This window comes from Meles meles, chromosome 10, assembly GCF_922984935.1.
Source record: "Meles meles chromosome 10, mMelMel3.1 paternal haplotype, whole genome shotgun sequence".
Lineage (NCBI taxonomy): Eukaryota > Metazoa > Chordata > Mammalia > Carnivora > Mustelidae > Meles > Meles meles.
This window is the reverse complement of record NC_060075.1, coordinates 63,382,446-63,403,279: the sequence shown is the minus strand read 5'-3', so window position 1 is coordinate 63,403,279 and position 20,834 is coordinate 63,382,446. Positions and strand designations below refer to the sequence as shown.

General features: G+C 38.4%; 1 protein-coding gene across 1 annotated transcript; it reads right to left on the bottom strand.

The window, feature by feature from the left end:
- Positions 1-19,730: 19,730 nt before the first annotated feature.
- Positions 19,731-20,568, bottom strand: LOC123951962 (proliferating cell nuclear antigen-like). The gene has a single exon (XM_046021129.1). The coding sequence runs from the start codon at positions 20,557-20,559 to the stop codon at positions 19,774-19,776; it is 786 nt and encodes a 261-aa protein (XP_045877085.1). The 5' UTR covers positions 20,560-20,568; the 3' UTR covers positions 19,731-19,773.
- Between the last annotated feature and the right edge of the window lie 266 nt (positions 20,569-20,834).

The window sequence follows — 20,834 nt, the reverse complement described above, 5'->3', positions numbered from 1 at the left end:
AGTATATACTATTAATTAAAAGCCAAGAGAAGGCAAAGTCACAGGTTAACTTGTAGATTGTTGTATGACACAAGTGTAAATGATTCCTGTCTGGTAGAAAATGTCCCCAAGATTATAGGCCTTGGCCCTGTAAAACATTAACCCATTAGGTATCTAAACTAGCCATCCCAGCTCAATAATCCTTCCCTAACACCAACATAGCTCTCTTCTTATAACCAGGTGCCTGGATATGGGACATGTGCTCATCCTACAGAACTCTCATATATAGGACATACAGAATACAGAGCAGTCCATATAAAAGATTTCTATGATGGGCTTCTGAAAATGATAGGTTAGCAAACCTAAGTTTTTCAAAAACATTAACTCACCAATTACATATCAAGTTTTTTTTCAAGGAATAAATTTTTTCCCTTCTAAATGGAGTTGTACTGCTGGCTCTTAGGATATTAACTTAATAGCACTGCCCACCCAACACACACCACTTAACACATAGCATGAAAGAGGCTAGAAGATTAACACAAAAGATAAAATGCTGTCCAGGATTCGCCTTTGCTGCCTCTGAGTAATACACCACATTTTCCCAACATTTTCACCTTTTTTTTTCCCTGATTAAACTCGAAGTTATTCAAAATGCAGCCACACAGAAGTTCAAAAACCACTCTCTCATTAAAATTAGGAAAATACTTCACAGAGAGATTATTAGTGTGGCCTGTGTTCATCGTGACGCTACTTAACACTTTCACAGCACGTACAACTAAAGCGATCTCTGGGCAACGGGTCTCCGTGGAAATGGTACTAGGTCAGTTACGAAATGTATGGCAGATCATATTCTTCAAATATACCCCCTCCATTCTGGGAACATCCTGAAGCATTAAGTCAAAATGATATCAAGTAAAGCCATTCATAATTTATGATCATCTGCTTTAAACATCTTGAATATTTATACTAGAATAGTCCTAACTAAAACCTAAGCATAAACATATTAAAACCTACATGTAAGCATACACACACATTTACACATATAAACATATATATGTAGATGCCTACATTTAAATTATCACAATCATATTAAAGAGGTAATTTGTAGTTATATTAACTTATAATACACTATCAACTTGACTTTTTGTTAAACTTGAAGACTTGACTACAGAAAAGGTACCTTAAATAATAATGTTATTGATTCTTTAAAATGTTTACTGTGCATATCAAGGTGACACACTGTACATCAAAATATCTATGACCCTTCACGTAGCATTTTTTAAAAATATTTTATTTATTTGACAGAGAGAAATCACAACTAGGCAGAGAGGCAGGCAGAGAGAGAGGAGGAAGCAGGCTCCCTGCAGAGCAGAGAGCCGGATGTGGGGCTCGATCCCAGGATCCTGGGATCATGATGACCTGAGCTGAAGGCAGAGGCTTTAACCCACTGAGCCACGCAGGCGCCCCTTAGCGTATGTTTTTAACAGAAACATCAAAAAAATGTAATCTGACAATCATATTAGGATAGCAGATAAAAATGTGACATTATTAACAAATGAGAATACATATGTTTACCTGTGTATATACACATACTATCTATCTACATCTATACTGTTACATACAGATTACGAAGGATGAAACTTAAAAATTTGTTTATTGGGGCACCTGAGTGGCTCATTTGTTAAACGTCTGCCTTCAGCTCAGGTCAAGATCCCAGGTCCTGGGATGGAGCTCCACATCCGGCTCCTGGCTCAGCAGGAAGCCTGCTTCTCCCTCTCCCATGCTCCCTGCTATGGCCTTCTCTTGTTGTCTCTCTCTCTGTCAAATAAAATCTCTAAAAAATAAAATAAAATAAAAGTTTGTTTATAAAGTATATTTTACAGTACATCTTTTTCCTGTTTCTTGAAACAGTGTTTATTTCCCTCTTCTTCTCCATTGCATTCTGCTAATATATTTGATTAAATGCCAGTACTTGCTCTATGCCACATTTGTTTTGGTGGAATGGCTCAGCAAAGAGGCTAAGGTCTTTACTGGTCAGAGTGGAGGAAGTCTGTGGTCCACTCTGTGGTTATATCATGTGTTTTATTATAATTGTGGTTAATCACTGTAATTACTAATCTTGTCGACAAGAACCATATGATACTCTCAATAGATGCTGAAAAAGCATTTGACAAAGTACAGTATCCTTCCTGATCAAAACTCTTCAAAGTGTAGGGATAGAGGGCACATACTTCAATATTATCAAAGCCATCTATGAAAAACCCACCTCAAATATCATTCTCAATGGAGAAAAACTGAAAGCTTTTCCGCTAAGGTCAGGAACACGGCAAGGATGTCCGTTATCACCACTGCTATTCAACATAGTACTAGAAGTCCTAGCCTCAGCAATCAGACAACAAAAAGAAATTAAAGGTATCCAAATCGTCAAAGAAGACGTCAAACTATCACTCTTTGCAGATGATATGATACTTTATGTGGAAAACCCCAAAGACTCCACTCCAAATCTGCTAGAACTTGTACAGGAATTCAGTAAAGTGTCAGGATATAAAATCAATGCACAGAAATCAGTTGCATTTCTTTGCACCAACAAGACAGAAGAAAGAGAAATTAAGGAGTCAACCCCATTTACAATTGCACCCCAAACCGTAAGATACCTAGGAATAAACCTAACCAAAGAGGCAAAGAATCTATACTCAGAAAACTATAAAGTACTCATGAAAGAAACTGAGGAAGACACAAAAGAAATGGAAAAATGTTCCATGCTCCTGGCCTGGAAGAATAAATATTGTGAAAATGTCTATGCTACCTAAATCAATCTACACATTTAATGCAATCCCTATCAAAATCCCACCCATTTTTTTTCAAAGAAGTGGAACAAATAATCCTAAAATTTATATGGAATCAGAAAAGACCTCGAATAGCCAAAGGAATATTGAAAAAGAAAGCCAAAGTTCGTGGCATCACAATTCCGGACTTCAAGCTCTATTACAAAGCTGTCATCATCAAGACAGTATGGTACTGGCACAATAACAGACACATAGATCAATAGAACAGAAGAGAGATCCCAGAAATAGACCCTCAACTCTATGGTCAACTCATCTTTGACAAAGCAGGAAAGAATGTCCAGTGGAGAAAAGACAGTCTCTTCAACAAATAGTGTTGGGAACATTGGACAGCCACATGCAGAAAAATGCAACTGGACCATTTCCTCACACCACACATGAAAATAGACTCAAAATGTATGAAGGGCCTCAATGTGAGAAAGGAATCCATCAAAATCCTTGAGGAGAACGCAGGCAGCAACCTCTTCAACCTCAGCCGCAGCAACTTCTTCCTAGGAACATTGCCAAACACAAGGGAAGCAAGGGCAAAAATGAACTATTGGGACTTCATCAAGATCAAAAGCTTTTGCACAGCAAAGGAAACAGTTAACAAAACCAAAAGACAACTGACAGAATGGGAGAAGATATTTGCAAACGACCTATCAGATAAAGGGCTAGTGTCCAAAATCTATAAAGAACTTAGAAAATCAACACCCAAAGATCAAATAATCCAATCAAGAAATGGGCAGAGGCCATGAACAGACATTTCTGCAAAGAAGACATCCAGATGGCCAACAGACACATGAAAAAATGCTCCGCATCACTCGGCATCAGGGAAATACTAATCAAAACCACAATGAGATACCATTCACACCAGTCAGAATGGCTAAAATTAACAAGTCAGGAAATGACAGATGCTGGCAAGGATGCGGAGAAAGGAGAACCCTCCTACACTGTTGGTGGGAATGCAAGCTGGTGCAACCACTCTGGAAAACAGCATGGAGGTTCCTCAAAAAGTTGAAAATAGAGCTACCTTACGACCCAGCAATTGCACTACTGGGTATTTACCCTAAAGATACAAACGTAGTGATCCGAAGGGGCACGTGCACCTGAATATTTATAGCAGCAATGTCCACAATAGCCAAACAATGGAAAGAACCTAGATGTCCATCAACAGATGAATGGATAAAGAAGAAGTGGTATGTATATATATATATATATATATATATATGTATATATATATATATGTATATATATATGTGTGTGTGTATATATATATATATGTATACATATATATATATATACACAATGGAATACTACGCAGCCATCAAAAGAAATGAAATCTTGCCATTTGCAATGACGTGGATGGAACTAGAGGGTATTAATGCTTAGCAAAATAAGTCAATTGGAGAAAGACAACTATCATATGATCTCCCTGATATGAGGAAGTGGAGATGCAATGTGGCGGGTTTGCGGAGTAGGAAAAGAATAAATGAAACAAGATGGGATCAGGAGAGAGACAAACCATAAGAGACTCTTAATGTCACAAAACAAACTGAGGGGGCCAGGGGGAGGGGGTTTGGGAGAGGTTGGTGGGGTTATGGACACTGGGGAGGGTATGTGCTATGTTGAGTGCTGTGAAGTGTGTAAACCTGGCGATTCACAGACCTGTACCCCCTGGAGCTAATAATACATTATATATTTATAAAAAAATTTTTAAAATAAATACATAAATAAATAGAAACCAAAAATTCCTAAGTTATATAAAAACACTCTTCAGAATACCTTCGCTCTTCTGAAATCCAAAGAAGTGGTTAGCATATATGATTAAAATACAGATATGGAGAACTACACTCATTTGGCATCATAATGGATTCTAGGCCATGTATTATCTGTCACCATAAACCAAGCAATTACATGAATCAGACATTTCTCTGAGCTTACTTTAAAAGGTTCCTGATTTCACAAACAATGACATGTTTATCTTTGTATCCCCAGGGCCTCTGGCACAGTGACTGGTACATAACATTGTAGGTAATCAATCAACTACTCACAAAATGGACCATGATACTTCATTTGGGAGAGAAGATGCAATTCCTGTTATCTCTATGTAACATCATTAGATCACTCCCCTCCCCACTCTAAGACCTTTGGAAAGGAGATAAAAATCAGGCAACTAAATGAAAATATAGCTATAACAGACAATTTCAGAAGAATAGCGGATAGCAAAGAGAAGAGTATTTGGTCATTAAAGGGTTCAGAAAATAAGCAAAGAAAAAAAAGCCATTAAGAATTATAGAGAAAAATGACAGGGCACCTGGGTGGCTCAGTGAGTTAAAGCCTCTGCCTTCGGCTCGGGTCATGATCCCAAGGTCCTGGGATAGAGCCGCATCAGGCTCTCTGCTCAGCAGGGAGCCTGCTTCCTCCTCTCTGTCTGCCTGCCTCTCTGCCTACTTGTGATCTCTGTCCGTCAAATAAATAAAAAATCATTAGAAAAAAAGAAGAAATATAGAGAAAAATGAAAGGAAAGGGGGGATATAGGAATGGTAGGTAGCAGGAGTAAGGAATAGTTCCTGTGTTACAACTGTCAACAGCAGAAATTAGTGAAGAATTAGGGCTCAAATGGCAAGCTTCAGCTAATCAGAGAAAGAAGAAAAACCAGAACACCATAGATTAAGGAGAAAAATGTAAGGGTATTCAGAAAAATTAAAGTCTGATACATATTATTTATCAAAATATTATAAATAGCCTAAGGTCTTGAGGTTTGCTTTTGTTTTTACTAACAGTTTAGTATGTAAAGTTCACTTTTCTTTAAAAAAAAATCTAACATTTTTGGTATAACTTCTAAAATATGACTAATCATTTCTATTTGTGAAAATATTCATTCTTTCAGAATAGCAGCTGTGAGTACTTTTATTTTTTCAATATTTACCAAAAATAACTTCAAAAGACTCTGATGACTGAGAAGACAATCTTCATTATTCTCAATGAATACAGAGCATAGATGTTCTAAACTGTTTTGTAGATTATCCTATTGTATGTCCTCTCTTCATAAAAGCATCTCAAATTTTAGTTCTAGATTATCTCGATAATTTGAAAAAGAAATGAACAGTATTTCATTAAGTTTTCTGGAAATATTTCTATTTGACATAGAACATAGTAGCTACACTGACTTGAGTGGGAACAGAGAAAGGAAGGTTGTCTTAGAGGCTGTGTTTCCTGACTTACTAATGTCAGGACAACACTGGACAAATTATTTTATAAGAACTGATTTGGCGGACTCAATTTTTCCCCTCCCTATTATTCATGAAGAAGTCTAGAAATTGAACAGAAGCAAATAGGCATAGCACCTTTCATTGTCTGTTAACATGAGACAATTTTTAACATAGCCCAGGGCAGGGAAAGGCAGATGCTCTTATGTTATAATAAGGCCAGAGTTATTAGTTATTTGTTTGTTACAAATAAGGTCAAAGTTATGTTAATGGAAGGAATATGAATTTCTTCTAGAAACCAGATGGGGACCTTTAGAAATAAATGAGTCATCACAGCAGGAGGCGTGTTTGATTTCAGATATTTGGGTGAAAACAAGCTACAGCCTGGAGTGAAAACCCTTGCTCCACAATATCATCTATTTCCTCTTTCTAAAAAAAAAAAAAAAAAAAAAGTCCTCATTACATATCTCTAACACAGCCCAAAGACACAAATGTTAGCACAAAGTGTCACCCTCTGTAGGGCCAGCAGGAAAACACCAACATAATGGAGAAAAGCTTTTAGCTACTGCTGTACGCTGCAAAATCTGAAAGACATGAGATAAATGGGATCAGAGTGGTTGGGAAATCCCATCTATCTGTGTATATGTGTGGTTAGGGTGGGGAAGGGGGCTGTCCAGACCAGAAGGGAAAAGGTTAAAGGGAGAAGACTGAGGGTAAGGGACAGAAAATGGGAAATTAAAGTTTAATATGTTCAGGTGGAACATGTACCCATTCCACACCTCAAAACCTAAGCAAACTAAGTGATCTTGATGCGACAAGATGTCAAGTAGCTAAGCACTTTATCTTCCATCTACACAACTAATAACTAACTTCGGTCAACTACCTGAAGCCTGGCAAATTCCTTAAATTTCTCTTAATGGTCTATATATTCATTTTGGGAACAGGCACTTGGAGCAGAACCTAGAGTACAGAGGTTATAGCTCCCGTGCCATGATCATCAGAGGACTTTGGCAGCAACCTTGATGGGTTTTACTAGCAATGGGATCCCCCACAAGGCCAAGTTAGGTAGATCAGTCATCCCCATTTTCCCCCCTCTTCCAAAAAAGTGGCTCAGGGTAACAGAGGCATGAGGATGGGAGAGTAAAGGAAAGACCACTACATGGATTACAGAGAATGTTATTTCTCTTGAAATAGGGCTATCCTCAGTAACAGATTCCGCAAATATAAAACAGTGACCACCAGAAAAATTTATTCCCTTGCCAAAACATTTCAAATACCACAATTAGAGTTTTTCAAAAAGAAAAAAAAAAAAAGATGATCTACACTGAGTAATGAATAATACTATAAAATCTTAGATTCTTCAGGAGAGCAAAAAATATATATAAATGTATTTATTAAGGAAAAAAGACAAAATGAAAGACAACAACTGTAATATTCTCTAGGTTTTCAGGGAGGTGATACATTTTAATAGTACTTACAAGTTGTTCCTGTGTGCTATTACTGTTCTATGAGAGATTATACTCCAAGGCAAAGACCTTAACATAGTATACACTTAATATCTGATTACTAAAATACCCTAGAGTGAAAAGAGTATCGAATAGACAAGAAAGAGACTAGCAAATTAAAAAATGTGAATTAGTTTTATAAAGTTCCCCTCAAGTTGACCAAGATGCAAGTGCCTATCAAAGAAGAAATATTTAGAATTGTTGGCAAAATTAAATATACATACAACCTATAGAGTTTTTTCCTTATATGAAGGTATAAAGCATTGACATAGAATATATATATAAACATATCTATACATGTGTAATATGCAAACAAATTTGACTTGGAACTGTATTTTAATGTCTCAGCAGACAGAAATCATTTTAAGTAAAACCTCAGTGTTAAGATTTTTCTGACTTAACAATGGAATCAAGCAGTTAGAATAAATGAATGGTGTGCCTAGGGTCGTGACAGGATGGAAGCTATTTTTACCGGAGAAAACAGATAAGGGAGAAGGAAGCAAAGTTCAAAGTTTTTTAAGTTGGTTTTTTTTTTTTTTTAAGCTTACCAGTTAAAATCTAAAATTAAATTTTGTATCTATAATTTCTGTTGTCATGGAAGTATAGTTTGAAAATAAACAAACAGGACACAAAATATTTTTAAATCCAGATAACATAAGCAGCAGTACAGTATGATCCATTTCACACTCTCCTTATTTTCAAGGTTGTCATATATATTAACTTCTAAACCTTACTCTTGAGGTGCTAAGGATACCAATAAAAGAAGTCAGAATACCAATAAAAGACCTACTGAGGAGCAAACCATAGTTCTCTTAACTACATAGAACAAACTGAGGGTTGCTGGGGGAAGGGGATAAGTGGGTGATCAATATTATGGAGGGCATGTGTTGTGATGAGCACTGGGTATTATATGTTAAGTGATGAATCACTAATTTACTCCTGATACCAGTATTACACTATCCGTTCAGTAACTAGAATTCAAATAAAAACTTGAAATAAAAAGAACTGAGGAACAGTCTCACAATCTAATCCCGCCTTAATTTCTCCCGTATCTAAGCCGTGTTTTTCCAAAGAATCGAATGGCTGACACCATGTAATTACAGCAGAGACAGGCTTGAAAATCTGTGTTTATTCCTTTGAAAGAACACTTATTTCCTTATTTTTGTGTCTTTTTCTCTCCCAAACCATTCTAACCGTAAAATACAAACCAACCAGGGAGAGCTAGTCCACACTTAAAATCTACTGATGAACCCCCTTCAAAATAGTCTTCATTTCAGTTAATGTTTTCTGTTAATGTTTTCTGATTTCCAGCATTTCCTTTAGATTCCCTTAGAGTTTTCACATCTCTGCTCAAGTTATCCATCTGTTCTTGGATGTTGCCAATTTTTCCATTAGGACCCTTAGCATATTTATCAGAATTCCAAAATCTCAGCCATACCAAAGCCTGGTTCTGATACTTGTTTGTCTTTTTCAGACTTTTTTTTCTTGTGGTTGTTTAGCCTGACTTAAAATTTTCCACTGAAAGCCAGGTATGCCCCTCGGGCTAATAATACATTGTATGTTAATTAAAAATTTTTTTAAAAAAAGAAAGAAAACCAGGTATGATTTACTAAGTAAAAGGACTGGAAGCAAATAATCCTTTAGTACGAGGTTTTATGCTTATCTGGCTAAGAGGCTGTGTTTGCTCCATACTTCAGGTGTAGTGTCACAGGCAAGCTTCCTCCTGAGTCCCTGGTTTTGTTTCCTTTCTTGTCTTTGGGTTTCCCTAGAGAGCCCTTCTTTTTTTTTTTTTTTTTTTTTTTAGACAATTTACTTCCCCCTTTTATTAATTTTTTCAGCGTAACAGTATTCATTCTTTTTGCACAACACCCAGTGCTCCACGCAAAACGTGCCCTCCCCATCACCCACCACCTGTTCCCCCAACCTCCCACCCCTGACCCTTCAAAAACCCTCAGGTTGTTTTTCAGAGTCCATAGTCTCTTATGGTTCGCCTCCCCTCCCCAATGTCCATAGCCCGCTCCCCCTCTCCCAATCCCACCTCCCCAATAAGGAATAGTTATTTGAGATGTAATTTCCTATCATTTTTCAGGAGCCCCACTGATGTGATTGTAGGTCTGTGTGTGGTGAAGCTGTAGTCTTTTACTGAGACCATGTCTCTGAACTATGACCTTCACAAGTGCTTCTCAGTTTGGGTTTATGTTTTTCATTTCCCTGAGGTGAGACAGGAAGGCTAGAGGGAGCAAATTCAGGTATATTCCTTCCTCAGACTAGGTTAGATTTTGGTAAAATCCAAATCAGACTCCGGTAAAAAGAGTTTCCCTTGAGGATAGGCCTTTTGTCAGAGAACAAAAGCTCTAAGATTGTTTCAAGATGGTTGCTTCTCCCTTGGAAATTTTACTCCAGCTTATCTCCCTAAGAACATATTGGGGAACCTGGAGATAAAACACAGGAAAGTGTGGGAGCCTTCCTATGGTTGTATGCACTAATGTTGCACTCTCCACCTAGTTCATGCTCACTGTCTGACAATCAGTTAATTATCCTTCAAGTGTTCTTACCCAGTTGCATGAATAGCTTCGCCTTCAGGTAAACTATGATTCTTTGTGCTTGCCTATCTCCGCAATTTTAGGGTCAGCAGTTTGCCTTGTGTCTTCACTGATCTGAGAAATCTACAGGGTTGTGAATTTTTAGCTTGTTCAGTTTTTTTTTTTTTTCTTATTGCAAGAATGGGAGTTAAGGCTTCTAAACTCTTTATGTACTGGACTTAGTTTTATAAATGTTACTTTAAGGAATTATTCATCCCCATTTGCTTTTAAGTATTGACAATATTCTTTAATCATTAAAAATCTGATTACTCAGAGATTATAAGCCAGTCACACATTTATCCTGCTGTTGGTGTTATGAAAACTCATAGACATTATTTTCCTAACCTGCTGAGAAATAGTTCTGCTGATCTTCACAACACATATCCTGACACCTAGTTTAAGCTTTGATCTGAAAAAGCTTCTTTGTGGCTTAAGACATGTCTGGTATTCACCAATATGTAAATACTTTGATTGGAAAGAACTTCTGGAAGATCACTGAATGTGATTCGCAAGTCTCTCTGTATTATATTTTGCCCAAGGCAGAATACTAACTGTTAATTGAGAGATTGCCTTCTCCTCTGAAAATCTATGAAAGAAACAGTTAATCATTAGAAGCCGGAAAGCAAGCCTAGTGTTTTGTTTAAATGCCATTCCCTGAAAATACTTTCACCTAATTTAGCAGACGCTGGTGCTAAGTGCCAAAACACTGCATACCAAAAGTTAAGTAAATGACCTTGAGACAATTAATGAATGGATAATTAAAAAGTAACTGTTTAAAAAGTAAGTAAATGTTTTCATAGTAAAGTCAACCTTGAAAAATGATCCTGTTGCTAAGTGTTGCAATGTAATCATGATTCATGACAGTCAAACTAAAAGATTTTTCTTTTGGCTGCTGTTTTTAAGTTACTTATTATATAGTACATTTGGCACCACTCACATAGTCAAAACAGATTATTTTTACTTTTAAAACATTGTTTTCAAACAGACTGAGTCACCACATTTTCACATACCCACTTTGAGCCAATACTTTAAATATTTTTTTATATAAAATGACAGGAGAGAATTACACTAAGCTGCATGAAATGTCACTCAGTATTTGTCCACAGTAAGAAGAAGATGCCTTATGGAGAAAATCACATAAAGGAAAAAAATATAACTAAAACTCTAAGGGGGGTGGGAGCTAATGATGTGTGAAAATTTAATAGGCTTCAGTACCCCGACTGTGCTGTACTTCATTGGTTAACGAATGGTAGAAGCAGCAGTTCTCTGGGTAAAGTGAATAAGGGTTATTAGCAATAATAATGGTTTGCTAGCTGATAAATTTGCAGATTAAGTAACCTCTGCCAAGGAAGTTAGTAATATTTCAAAGATATTGCTCAAAGGAGAATGCAATAGGTATTTTATTTTTACATCAAGAAAACTGGACTTTTTACCAAACTGTGTGGCAGAAATCTTGCCTCTCTCATTTTTCAATTTAATGGGTGGTAAGACTTCTACCCAGTACTGAAAATTTTATGACATTTCAGTCATTCAATCATATAATGTTCTATAGTTATACTCCAACCATCTGCTATTCTGCTCTTCTTGTTAAAGATCACATCAGAAAAAGCAACAACCTATTTTATATCCAGATCAGTTTTATCATAAAAATAATGAATAATGTATGTAAGTTCTCCCTCCAGGGTTGCATTTTTGCCATTTTTGTAATGAAAATAAATAGCTAGTGCTAAATTTTCAGAATGTCCACTATGTTTTCGACATTTGAGTTTTCATTAGACAAAATGCCTTTAGGAAAAGGCCTTTGGAAATTTCATAAAGTAACCCTAGGGGGCCAAGTGTTCTAATCAGCTAGTCTGATGGTTAGAAAAACAGACATGCACTGGCCACATGATTGTTTTGTTGGTAACACTGGGAATATAAGAAGAGCCTCGTGAACACGGTTCCAGGGGTGAGTGCACTGTGCATGGAGTTTAATCTTACCTATGCAGCTTGGTGAGCAGTCTATCAAAGTACCTGGTTCCATGCTCATTTAACGGAAGCCAGAAACCCTCAAATTATGTAATTATGATCCTTTTTGATCACAACTACTACTTGGCCTACAGCAGTTACTATCACTTACTCCATGAGCACCGACTGTTAGCAGCAACTCTAGGTACTAGCCAATTTGGCTAAAATACCAAAATGTGTAGGAAAACATTCACATAGATCATACCTAAATGACATGGGAGTGTTATTTTCCAGATCCTTTCATGAAAAGCACAAGCAAAAGTATCTGGGGGAGAGGAAGAACTACACTTTGACAATAGCTTCACTTTGTCCAGAGAGGCTGTGTCCAGAGAGCCAGGAGGGATCTAGCCCAGGGTTTCTGAATGCCTGAGCCAGAGTCCCTCTACATCAGGGGCAATTTAGGAAGCATAAGGCCAATACCTGAGACTAGAGGACAAAGATCTCCGTCAGTTTGGAGGCTTTCTCATAAAGATAATGATCACAATTTACCATATAACCCTGGCAGGGTCAAGATAAGAATCACACTCAGGTTTTGAAGTTGAAGAGGATGATGGTGAAAATGGAAACTCCCAGACCACAGAAAACTCCCAGACCACTGGTTCCTAAACTTTACCATATGTTTGATCCACATAAATGTTGTTTACATAAAACTGTTGGGGAAAATTATTTGAGGAGTAGATACTAAGCAGTTTCCTTCAAGATACAGAGCAAAGGTTCTTCAAGTGTATTTTATAACAGTTTATATCCAAGCCCTATTCTCTTTCACTTCTCTACCTAAAAAGAATATCCAGCAGGCATAAACGTTTCTCTTTCCTTCCCATTTGATGTCTGGTCTGTAAGAGAACCTACGGTGTTTCTAATTTGCCATGTAAAGGAGACTAGTGACTTGCAGAAGAGCCAACCAGGAGCATCTGGTTTCCGTCCCTGAAATATGGAACTTGCCCATATAAATTAACAGTTCTTTTCCAGTGGTTTTCCGAGTGTGGTCCCAGAACAGGAACTTAAAAGACCACCTGAGAATATTTTAGAAGGGCAAATTTACGCAGACCTACTGAATCAGTAACTCTGGGGGGTGAAGCCTGGCAACCTGTGTTTTAATAAACCATCTAGATGCTTTTGATGTATTCCGAAGTTTGAGCAGCACCGGTCTTTACAATAATTTATGAGAATTCTTCGCTCTTTTTCTTCTGAATTGGTGAGCAGCCTATAATAAATACGTGGATAAAAAAAATCAGATTCAATTATCTGTGTTCTAAATTTTTACCCAAATACAAACTCTGCCCTGTCTTGTCTGCAGATTTTACTCAGTTTTCTAAGTCAGAGGAAATATTTGTTCTGATTCTCACTAAGAGTAATCTTTTAAGGATCTGAACAAAGAGCTCACATTCCCAGAGGTTTTCTGAACCAGGGAAATTTTGTAGCACACCCCCCTTTCTGTCTGCTACCTTGTAAATCATCTGCAATAGCCATAGGAGAAAAGACTCTCAAATCAGAGAGCCCAGTTTAGTTGTTGGCTCTCCCTGAAACCAGAAGCATGACTCATGACAATTTTATGAGCTTCAATTTCACATGGAGTGGGAATAATAAAAAATAAAGTAAAATGAAAATACATGGTAGGAACTGAAAAAGATGATTTACATGGCGGAGAAGTTCTACAAAAAATTTGCACATTTTATCTAGTAATTCTGTTGTCTTAACCTATTCTGTAGTGTGTAGAATAATGTCTGCTCTCCCCTCAATGGCTGTCCACATCCTAATCCCCAGACCTGCGAGGTATTAACTGACATGGTGAAAGGGACTTGGCAGATGTGATTAAGGTGAAGGACCTTAACATGGGGAGAATATCCTGGATTACCCAGGTAGGCCCAATCTAATTATAGGAATTCTTACAAGCAGAGAATTGTTCCCAGTTGCTATCAGAGGTTATGAAGAGAAGAATGATCAGAGCGTTGGATCTTGCTGGCTTTCAAGATGGAAGAAGGGGGCCACATGCCAAGGAATGCAGGCAGCTTCTCAATGTTGGGAAAGACAATGAGATTAGTTTTCCCCTAAAGCCTCCCAAAGGGAATATAGCTTGGCCGACACCTTGATTTTATACCTGTGACATGCTGGATTTTTGACCCCCCCAAACCATAAGATAATAAATTTTTGTTATTTTAAGGCACTAGGGTATAGGTAATTTGCTATGGTAGCAACAGGAAACTAATATATATCCCTATGCTTATTCTAAGTTACTTTGAGATGTAAAACTGTGCTATGCCACACCCATAATTTTACAGAGCCACTGACATCCAAGTGGATCCCTGACCATATTAGCAGTTCAGAGCATCTAGATTATAAGACGTAGGCAAGGGAGTTACAATGGGTAAGCAGTATGTATCCTCCTTTCACTGAATCAGAGGATGAACGCGCCTGAAGAAAACGGAGGTAAATCACTATTTGGCAATGACACTGGACCTTTAAACTATTCAACCTGTTTTTTGAAAAAGATGTTTCTCCCCCTCACACACTCCCACCCCTGCCCTGCAAGACTTGAAAACTGTATCGCCTTAGCTGCCCTAGCCACCACAAAACTGAGATATGCTTACCGTCAATTTTCCCTTGGAGCAATCAGAAATCACTGGATATAGATGGACAATGAGTTGTTGTTTTTTTTAAAGATTTTATTTATTTATTTGACAGATGAGATCACAAGTAGGCAGAGACGCAGGCAGACAGAGAGAAGGAAGCAGGCTCCCTGCTGAGCAGAGAGCCCAATGCTGGACTCGATCCCAGGACCCTGGGATCATGACTTGAGCCAAAGGCAGAGGCTTTAATCCACTGAGCCACACAGGTGCCCTGAACAATGAGTTTTTGAAAGTGCCTAAATGACTTCTGTTCACCTAACACTGTAAGCAAAGAGTATGAGACACAGACAACGTGCTTATTGATCACTGAGCAAAATATGCATCCAATTGCCTCACCAGCAGAAATATTCTAATAGTTTTGAAAAAAAATATTGAAATATACTATATTGATACAGCTTTGCCAGGATTGCAAACCACCAGAATCTCATTTTTAGAATTAAGATTTACAATTCTAGTATTTTACATACAAACAGGAATATTAACTGAGCAAAATAGGAGCTTATAAAAAAGCTTTAAGTACCTTCTCTACAGACTATGAGAATTATTTGCAAGACGCTTGTGGATGGCTGTCATGGCCTGGTGTCCTCATGTGATAGAGAAAACAAGCTCTCACGTCTCTTTCATAAGGACACCAAATCCTATTCATGAAGGCACCACCCTTAGGATTTATTACTTCCCAAAGGCCCCACCTGCTAGTATCACCACATCGGGGGTTAGAATTACAACATCTGGGGGGAGGGGCAAGATGGCAGAGAAGTAGGAGACCCTATTTCAACCAGTCCCCTAAAGTGAGCTAAATATCTACCAGAAGCCTCTGGACACCCATGAAATCAAACTGAGATGTAAGATTATACATTCCGGGATCTCTATGGGAGCAGAAGATCATCAGTGGAGAGGTAAAAAAGAGTGGGAAGGCTCCAACTGATACCTTAGGAAAAACAGAGGGGGGGGGGAGCCACCAGAAGTGACCCATTGGAAATTAATACTCCAATATGAAAGTGCCCTGTGACTCGGGACCAGCATTAACTTAGAGACTGGTTAAAAGAACTCAAAATGAGCAAAAGACCTTAAGTGGCAACTGGTGGAATCGGGCAGTCATGGGCATGGACCTAAGCCCACGGTCCCAGACCTGTCACCACCAGCAACCACCTGAGCCAGAGAGAGCCTGGAATATACAAACACTTTACACCTTGCGGAACTGGAAAATCAACAACGAATTAAGCCAACCCCATGCACAAGAAGGGAAATAATTAAGATTAGAGCAGACATCAATGAGTTAGAAACTAGAGCTACAGTAGAGCACATCAAAGAAACTAGAAGCTGGTTCTTTGAAAGAATCAATAAGATCGATAAACCACTGGCCAAACTAATCCAAATGAAAAGAGAAAGGACCCAAATTAATAAAATAATGACTGAAAGGGGAGAGATCATGACTAACACCAAGGAAATAGAAACAATCATCAGAAATTATCATCGACAGTTATATGCCAATAAGTTAAGCAACCTAGAAGAAATGGATGCATTCCTGGAAACCTATAAACTTCCAAAATTGAAACAGAAAGAAACTGACGACCTGAATAGACCAGTATCTAGAAACGATATTGAAGCAGTGATCAAAAGCCTCCCAAAAAACAAGAGCCCAGGACCTGACAGATTCTCTGGGGAATTCTACCAAACATTCAAAGAAAAAATAATACCTATTCTCCTGAAGCTGTTCAAAAAATTTCTGTTCAAAAAACAGAAGGAAAACTTCCAGAATCCTTCTATGAAGCCAGCATACCCTGATTTCCAAACCGGGCAAAGACCCCATCAAGAAGGAGAATTCCAGACCAAGATCCCTGACGAATATGGATGCCAAGATTCTCAACAAGATCCTAGTTAATAGGATCCAACAGTACATTAAAAAGATTATCCACCATGACCATTATCCCTGGGATGCAAGGATGGTTCAACATTCGCCAATCAATCAATATAATAGAAAAAATCAATAAGAGAAGAGAGAAGAACCACATGGTCCTCTCAATTGATGCAGAAAAAGCATTTGACAAAATACAGCATCCATTCCTGATTAAAACTCTTCAGAGTATAGGGATAGAGAGAACATTCCTCAACTTCATAAAATCTATGAAAAATCCAGAGCGAATATCATTCTGAATGGGAAAAAGCTGACAGCCTTCCCTTTGTGATCAGGAACACAACAAGGGTGCACACTTTTTTTTTAAAGATTTTATTTATTTCTTTGACAGACAGAGATCACAAGTAGGCAAAGAGGCAGGCAGAGAGAGAGGAAGGGAAGTAGGCTCCCTGCTGAGCAGAGAGCCCGACACAGGGCTTGATCCCAGGACCCTGAGATCATGACCTGAGCTGAAGGCAGAGGCCTTAACCCAATGAGCCACCCAGGCGCCCCAAGGGTGCACACTCTTGACACCGTTGTTCAACATTGTACTAGAAGTCCTAGCAACAGCAATCAGACAACAAAGATAAATAGAAGGTATTCAAATGGGCAATGAAGAAGTCAAACTCTCCCCCTTTGCAGATGACAAGATACTTTATATGGAAAACCCAAAAGACTCCACCCCCGAACTACCAGAACTCATACAGCAATTCAGTAATGTGGCAGGATACGAAGTCAATGCACAGAAATCAGTTGCTTTCTTATGCACTAACAATCAAAATACAGAAGGGGAAATTGGAGAATCAATTCTATTTACTATAGCACCAAGAACCATAAGATACCTGGGAATAAACCTAACCAAAGAGGAAAAGGATCTGTGCTTGAGGAACTAGAGAACACTCATGAAAGAAATTGAAGAAGACACAAGAAGATGGAAAAACATTCTATGCTCATGGATCGGAAGAATAAACATTGTTAAAAATGTCTATACTGCCCAGAGAAACCTATACTTTCAATGCCATCCCAATCAAAATTCCACCAGCATTTTTCAAAGTGCTGGAACAAACGATCTTAAATTTTGTATGGTACCAGAAAAGACCCCGAACTGCTAAGGAGATCTTGAAAAAGAAAAACAAAACTGGGGCATCACATTGCCTGATTTCAAGCTTTACTACAAAGCTGTGATCACCAAGACAGCATGGTACTGGCACAAAAACAGGTACATAGACCAGTGGAACAGAGTCCAGATAAGGACCCTCAACTCAATGGTTTAATTATCTTTGACAAAGCAGGAAAAAATATCCAGTGGAAAAAAGACAGTCTCTTCAATAAATGGTGCTGGGAAAATTGGACAGCTATGTATAGAAGAATGAAATCAACCATTCTCTTACACCATACACAAAGATAAACTCAAAATGTATAAAAGGCCTCAACCAGAGGCAGGAATCTATCAAAATCCTAGGCAGTAAACTCTTCAACATCAGCCACAGCAACTTCTTTCAAGACATGTCTCCAAAGACAAAGGAAACAAAAGCAAAAATGAACTTTTGGGACTTTATCAAGATCAAAAGCTTCTGCACAGCAAAGGAAACAGTGAACAAAACAAAGAGGCAACCCAAGGAATGAGGGAAGATATTTGCAAATGACACTACAGACAAAGGGCTGATATCCAAAATCTATAAAGAATTCCTCAAACTCAACACACACAAAAGAGATAATCACATCAAAAAAATGGGCAGAAGACATGAACAGATACTTCTCCAAAGTAGACATACAAATGGCTAAGAGACACATGAAAAAATGTTCATCATCATTAGCCATCAGGGAGATTCAAATCAAAACCTCATTGAGATACCACCTTACACCATTTAGAATGGCCAAAATCAACAGGACAGGAAGCAACATGTGTTGGAGAGGATGTGGAGAAAGGGGAACCCTCTTACATTGCTGGTGGGAATGCAAGTTGGTGCAGCCACTTTGGAAAACAGTGTGGAGATTCCTTAAGAAATTAAAAATAGAGCTACCCTATGACCCTGCAATTGCACTACTGGGCATTTACCCCAAAGACACTAAAAATACTAATGTAGTAAAAGGAAGGGCCATATGTACCCCAATGTCCATATCAGCAAAGGCCACAATCACCAAACTGTGGAAAGATCCAAGATGCCCTTCAACAGACAAATGGATAAAGAATATATGGTCCATATATACCATGGAAGAGTACTCAGCCATCAGAAAGGATGGCTTTTGGACCAACATGGACAGGACTGGAGGAGATTATGGTGAGTGAAATAAGTCAAGCACAGAAAGTCAATTATGTTATGGTTTCACTTACTTGTGGAGTATAAGGAATAACATAGAGGACATTAGGAGAAGGAAAAGTAAAGTGAGTTGGGGGAAATCAGAGGGGGAGATGAACCATGAGAGACTGTAGACTCTGAGAAACAAACTGAGGGTTTTAGAGGGGAGAAGGGGTGGGTGAGCCTGGTGGTGGGTGTTCAGGAGGGCGTGTATTGTATGGAGCACTGGGTGTGGTGCATAAACAATGAATCTTGGAACACTGAAAATAAAATAAAATAATTACAACATATGATTGTACGACTATAAAGTCATCAGTATTAAATGGAAAAATCTAAGGATCAGCCTGGTCCTGCACATACCGTGAATGTTCAGTCATATTAACTATTATCAAAATTATTCAAGAGGATTATTATGCTAGGTCTGCCACTACTGTGTCAGAGGTCATAGGAGTGAGAGAAAATCAGAGGGAGAAGGAACAACCTGTTTTTCTTCCTCTTCCATCTAATTTGTTTTTGTTGTTGTTGTTGTTTTGAAATTAAAAAAACTTTTATTTAAATTGAAAAAAATTCTCAAAACTGCATTTAGAATCAAAACCCTTTTGTTATAAACACACAAGTATTTTTAGGTAAGGCAGAAATATTTCTAGGTTAACAAGGCCAAATTTGACTTTGGATTTTATTCTTTAAACAAATTGTAAAGAATGAAGGAAAAAATAGGTTATTTACAGAAAATATCTACATATGTACTTAAGAGGTACAAATTTGGTGACAAACTTAGTACATGCTGGCATCTCAGAAGCAGTTCTTAAAGAGCTTAACTTTATTTTCCTGGATTTTAAGAACACCTAAGATCCTTCTTCATCCTCGATCTTGGGAGCCAAATAGTACTTTAAGTGTCCCATGTCAGCAATTTTATACTCTACAACAAGGGGTACATCTGCAGACATACTGAGTGTTATTGTAGGAGAGAGCGGAGTGGCTTTTGTAAAGAAGTTCAGGTATCTCAGTGCAAAAGTTAGCTGAACTGGCTCATTCATCTCTATAGTAACAGCTTCCTCCTCCTTATCGACATTACTTGTTTGTGACAACTTAATATTTCCATTTCCCAGTTCTCCACTTGCAGAAAATTTCACTCCATCTTTTGCACAGGAAATTACAACAGCATCTCCAATATGACTGAGATCTCGACATATACAAGCAAATTCACCAGAAGGCATCTTTACTACACAGCTATACTCTTGTTCTGCAATTCCAAGTTGTTCAACATCTAAATCCATTAACTTCATTTCATAGTCTGAAACCTTTTCTTGATTTGGAGCTTCAAATACTAGGGCCAGGGTGTCCGCATTATCTTCAGCCCTTAGTGTAACGATGTCCTCATTGCCAGCGCATTTTAGTATTTTGGACATGCTGGTGAGAGTCACACCCATGGCCAAGTTGCGGTCACAGCTGTACGTGTCGAAGCCCTCGGAGCGCAGAGTGAGCTGCACCAGGGAGACGTGGGAGGAATCCATGCTCTGCAGGTTGACGCCGCTCGAACTTATGTCCCAGCAGGCCTCATTGATGAGATCCTTCAGCACCTCCAGCACCTTCTTCAGAATGGAACCCTGGACCAGGCGCACCTCGAACATGGTGGCAGAATCACAACGACGCAGCTACAGGCGGAGATAAACAGGAAGTTGTTCCCCGCTTGGGCGTCACAGGGTAAGAGCGAGCTGGCAAACGCAGGAGTTCACGTCTGAGAGGCAGGATGATCACAACCCTGTTGTTGTTGTTTTAACTAAGGTAGATTATATGCTGGTCCAGCCCTGGGCTTATGGAAAACATCTCATCAGGGTCCCACTGGACGAAACAGCAAGCAGCAGACTGGTTGTCAGCTATGCCACTAGGGGAAAAGGAGAAGGTG

Coding starts and splice junctions, on each gene's coding strand:
- LOC123951962 (XM_046021129.1), bottom strand. CDS start 20,559: ATGTTCGAGGTGCGCCTGGTCCAGGGTTCCATTCTGAAGAAGGTGCTG.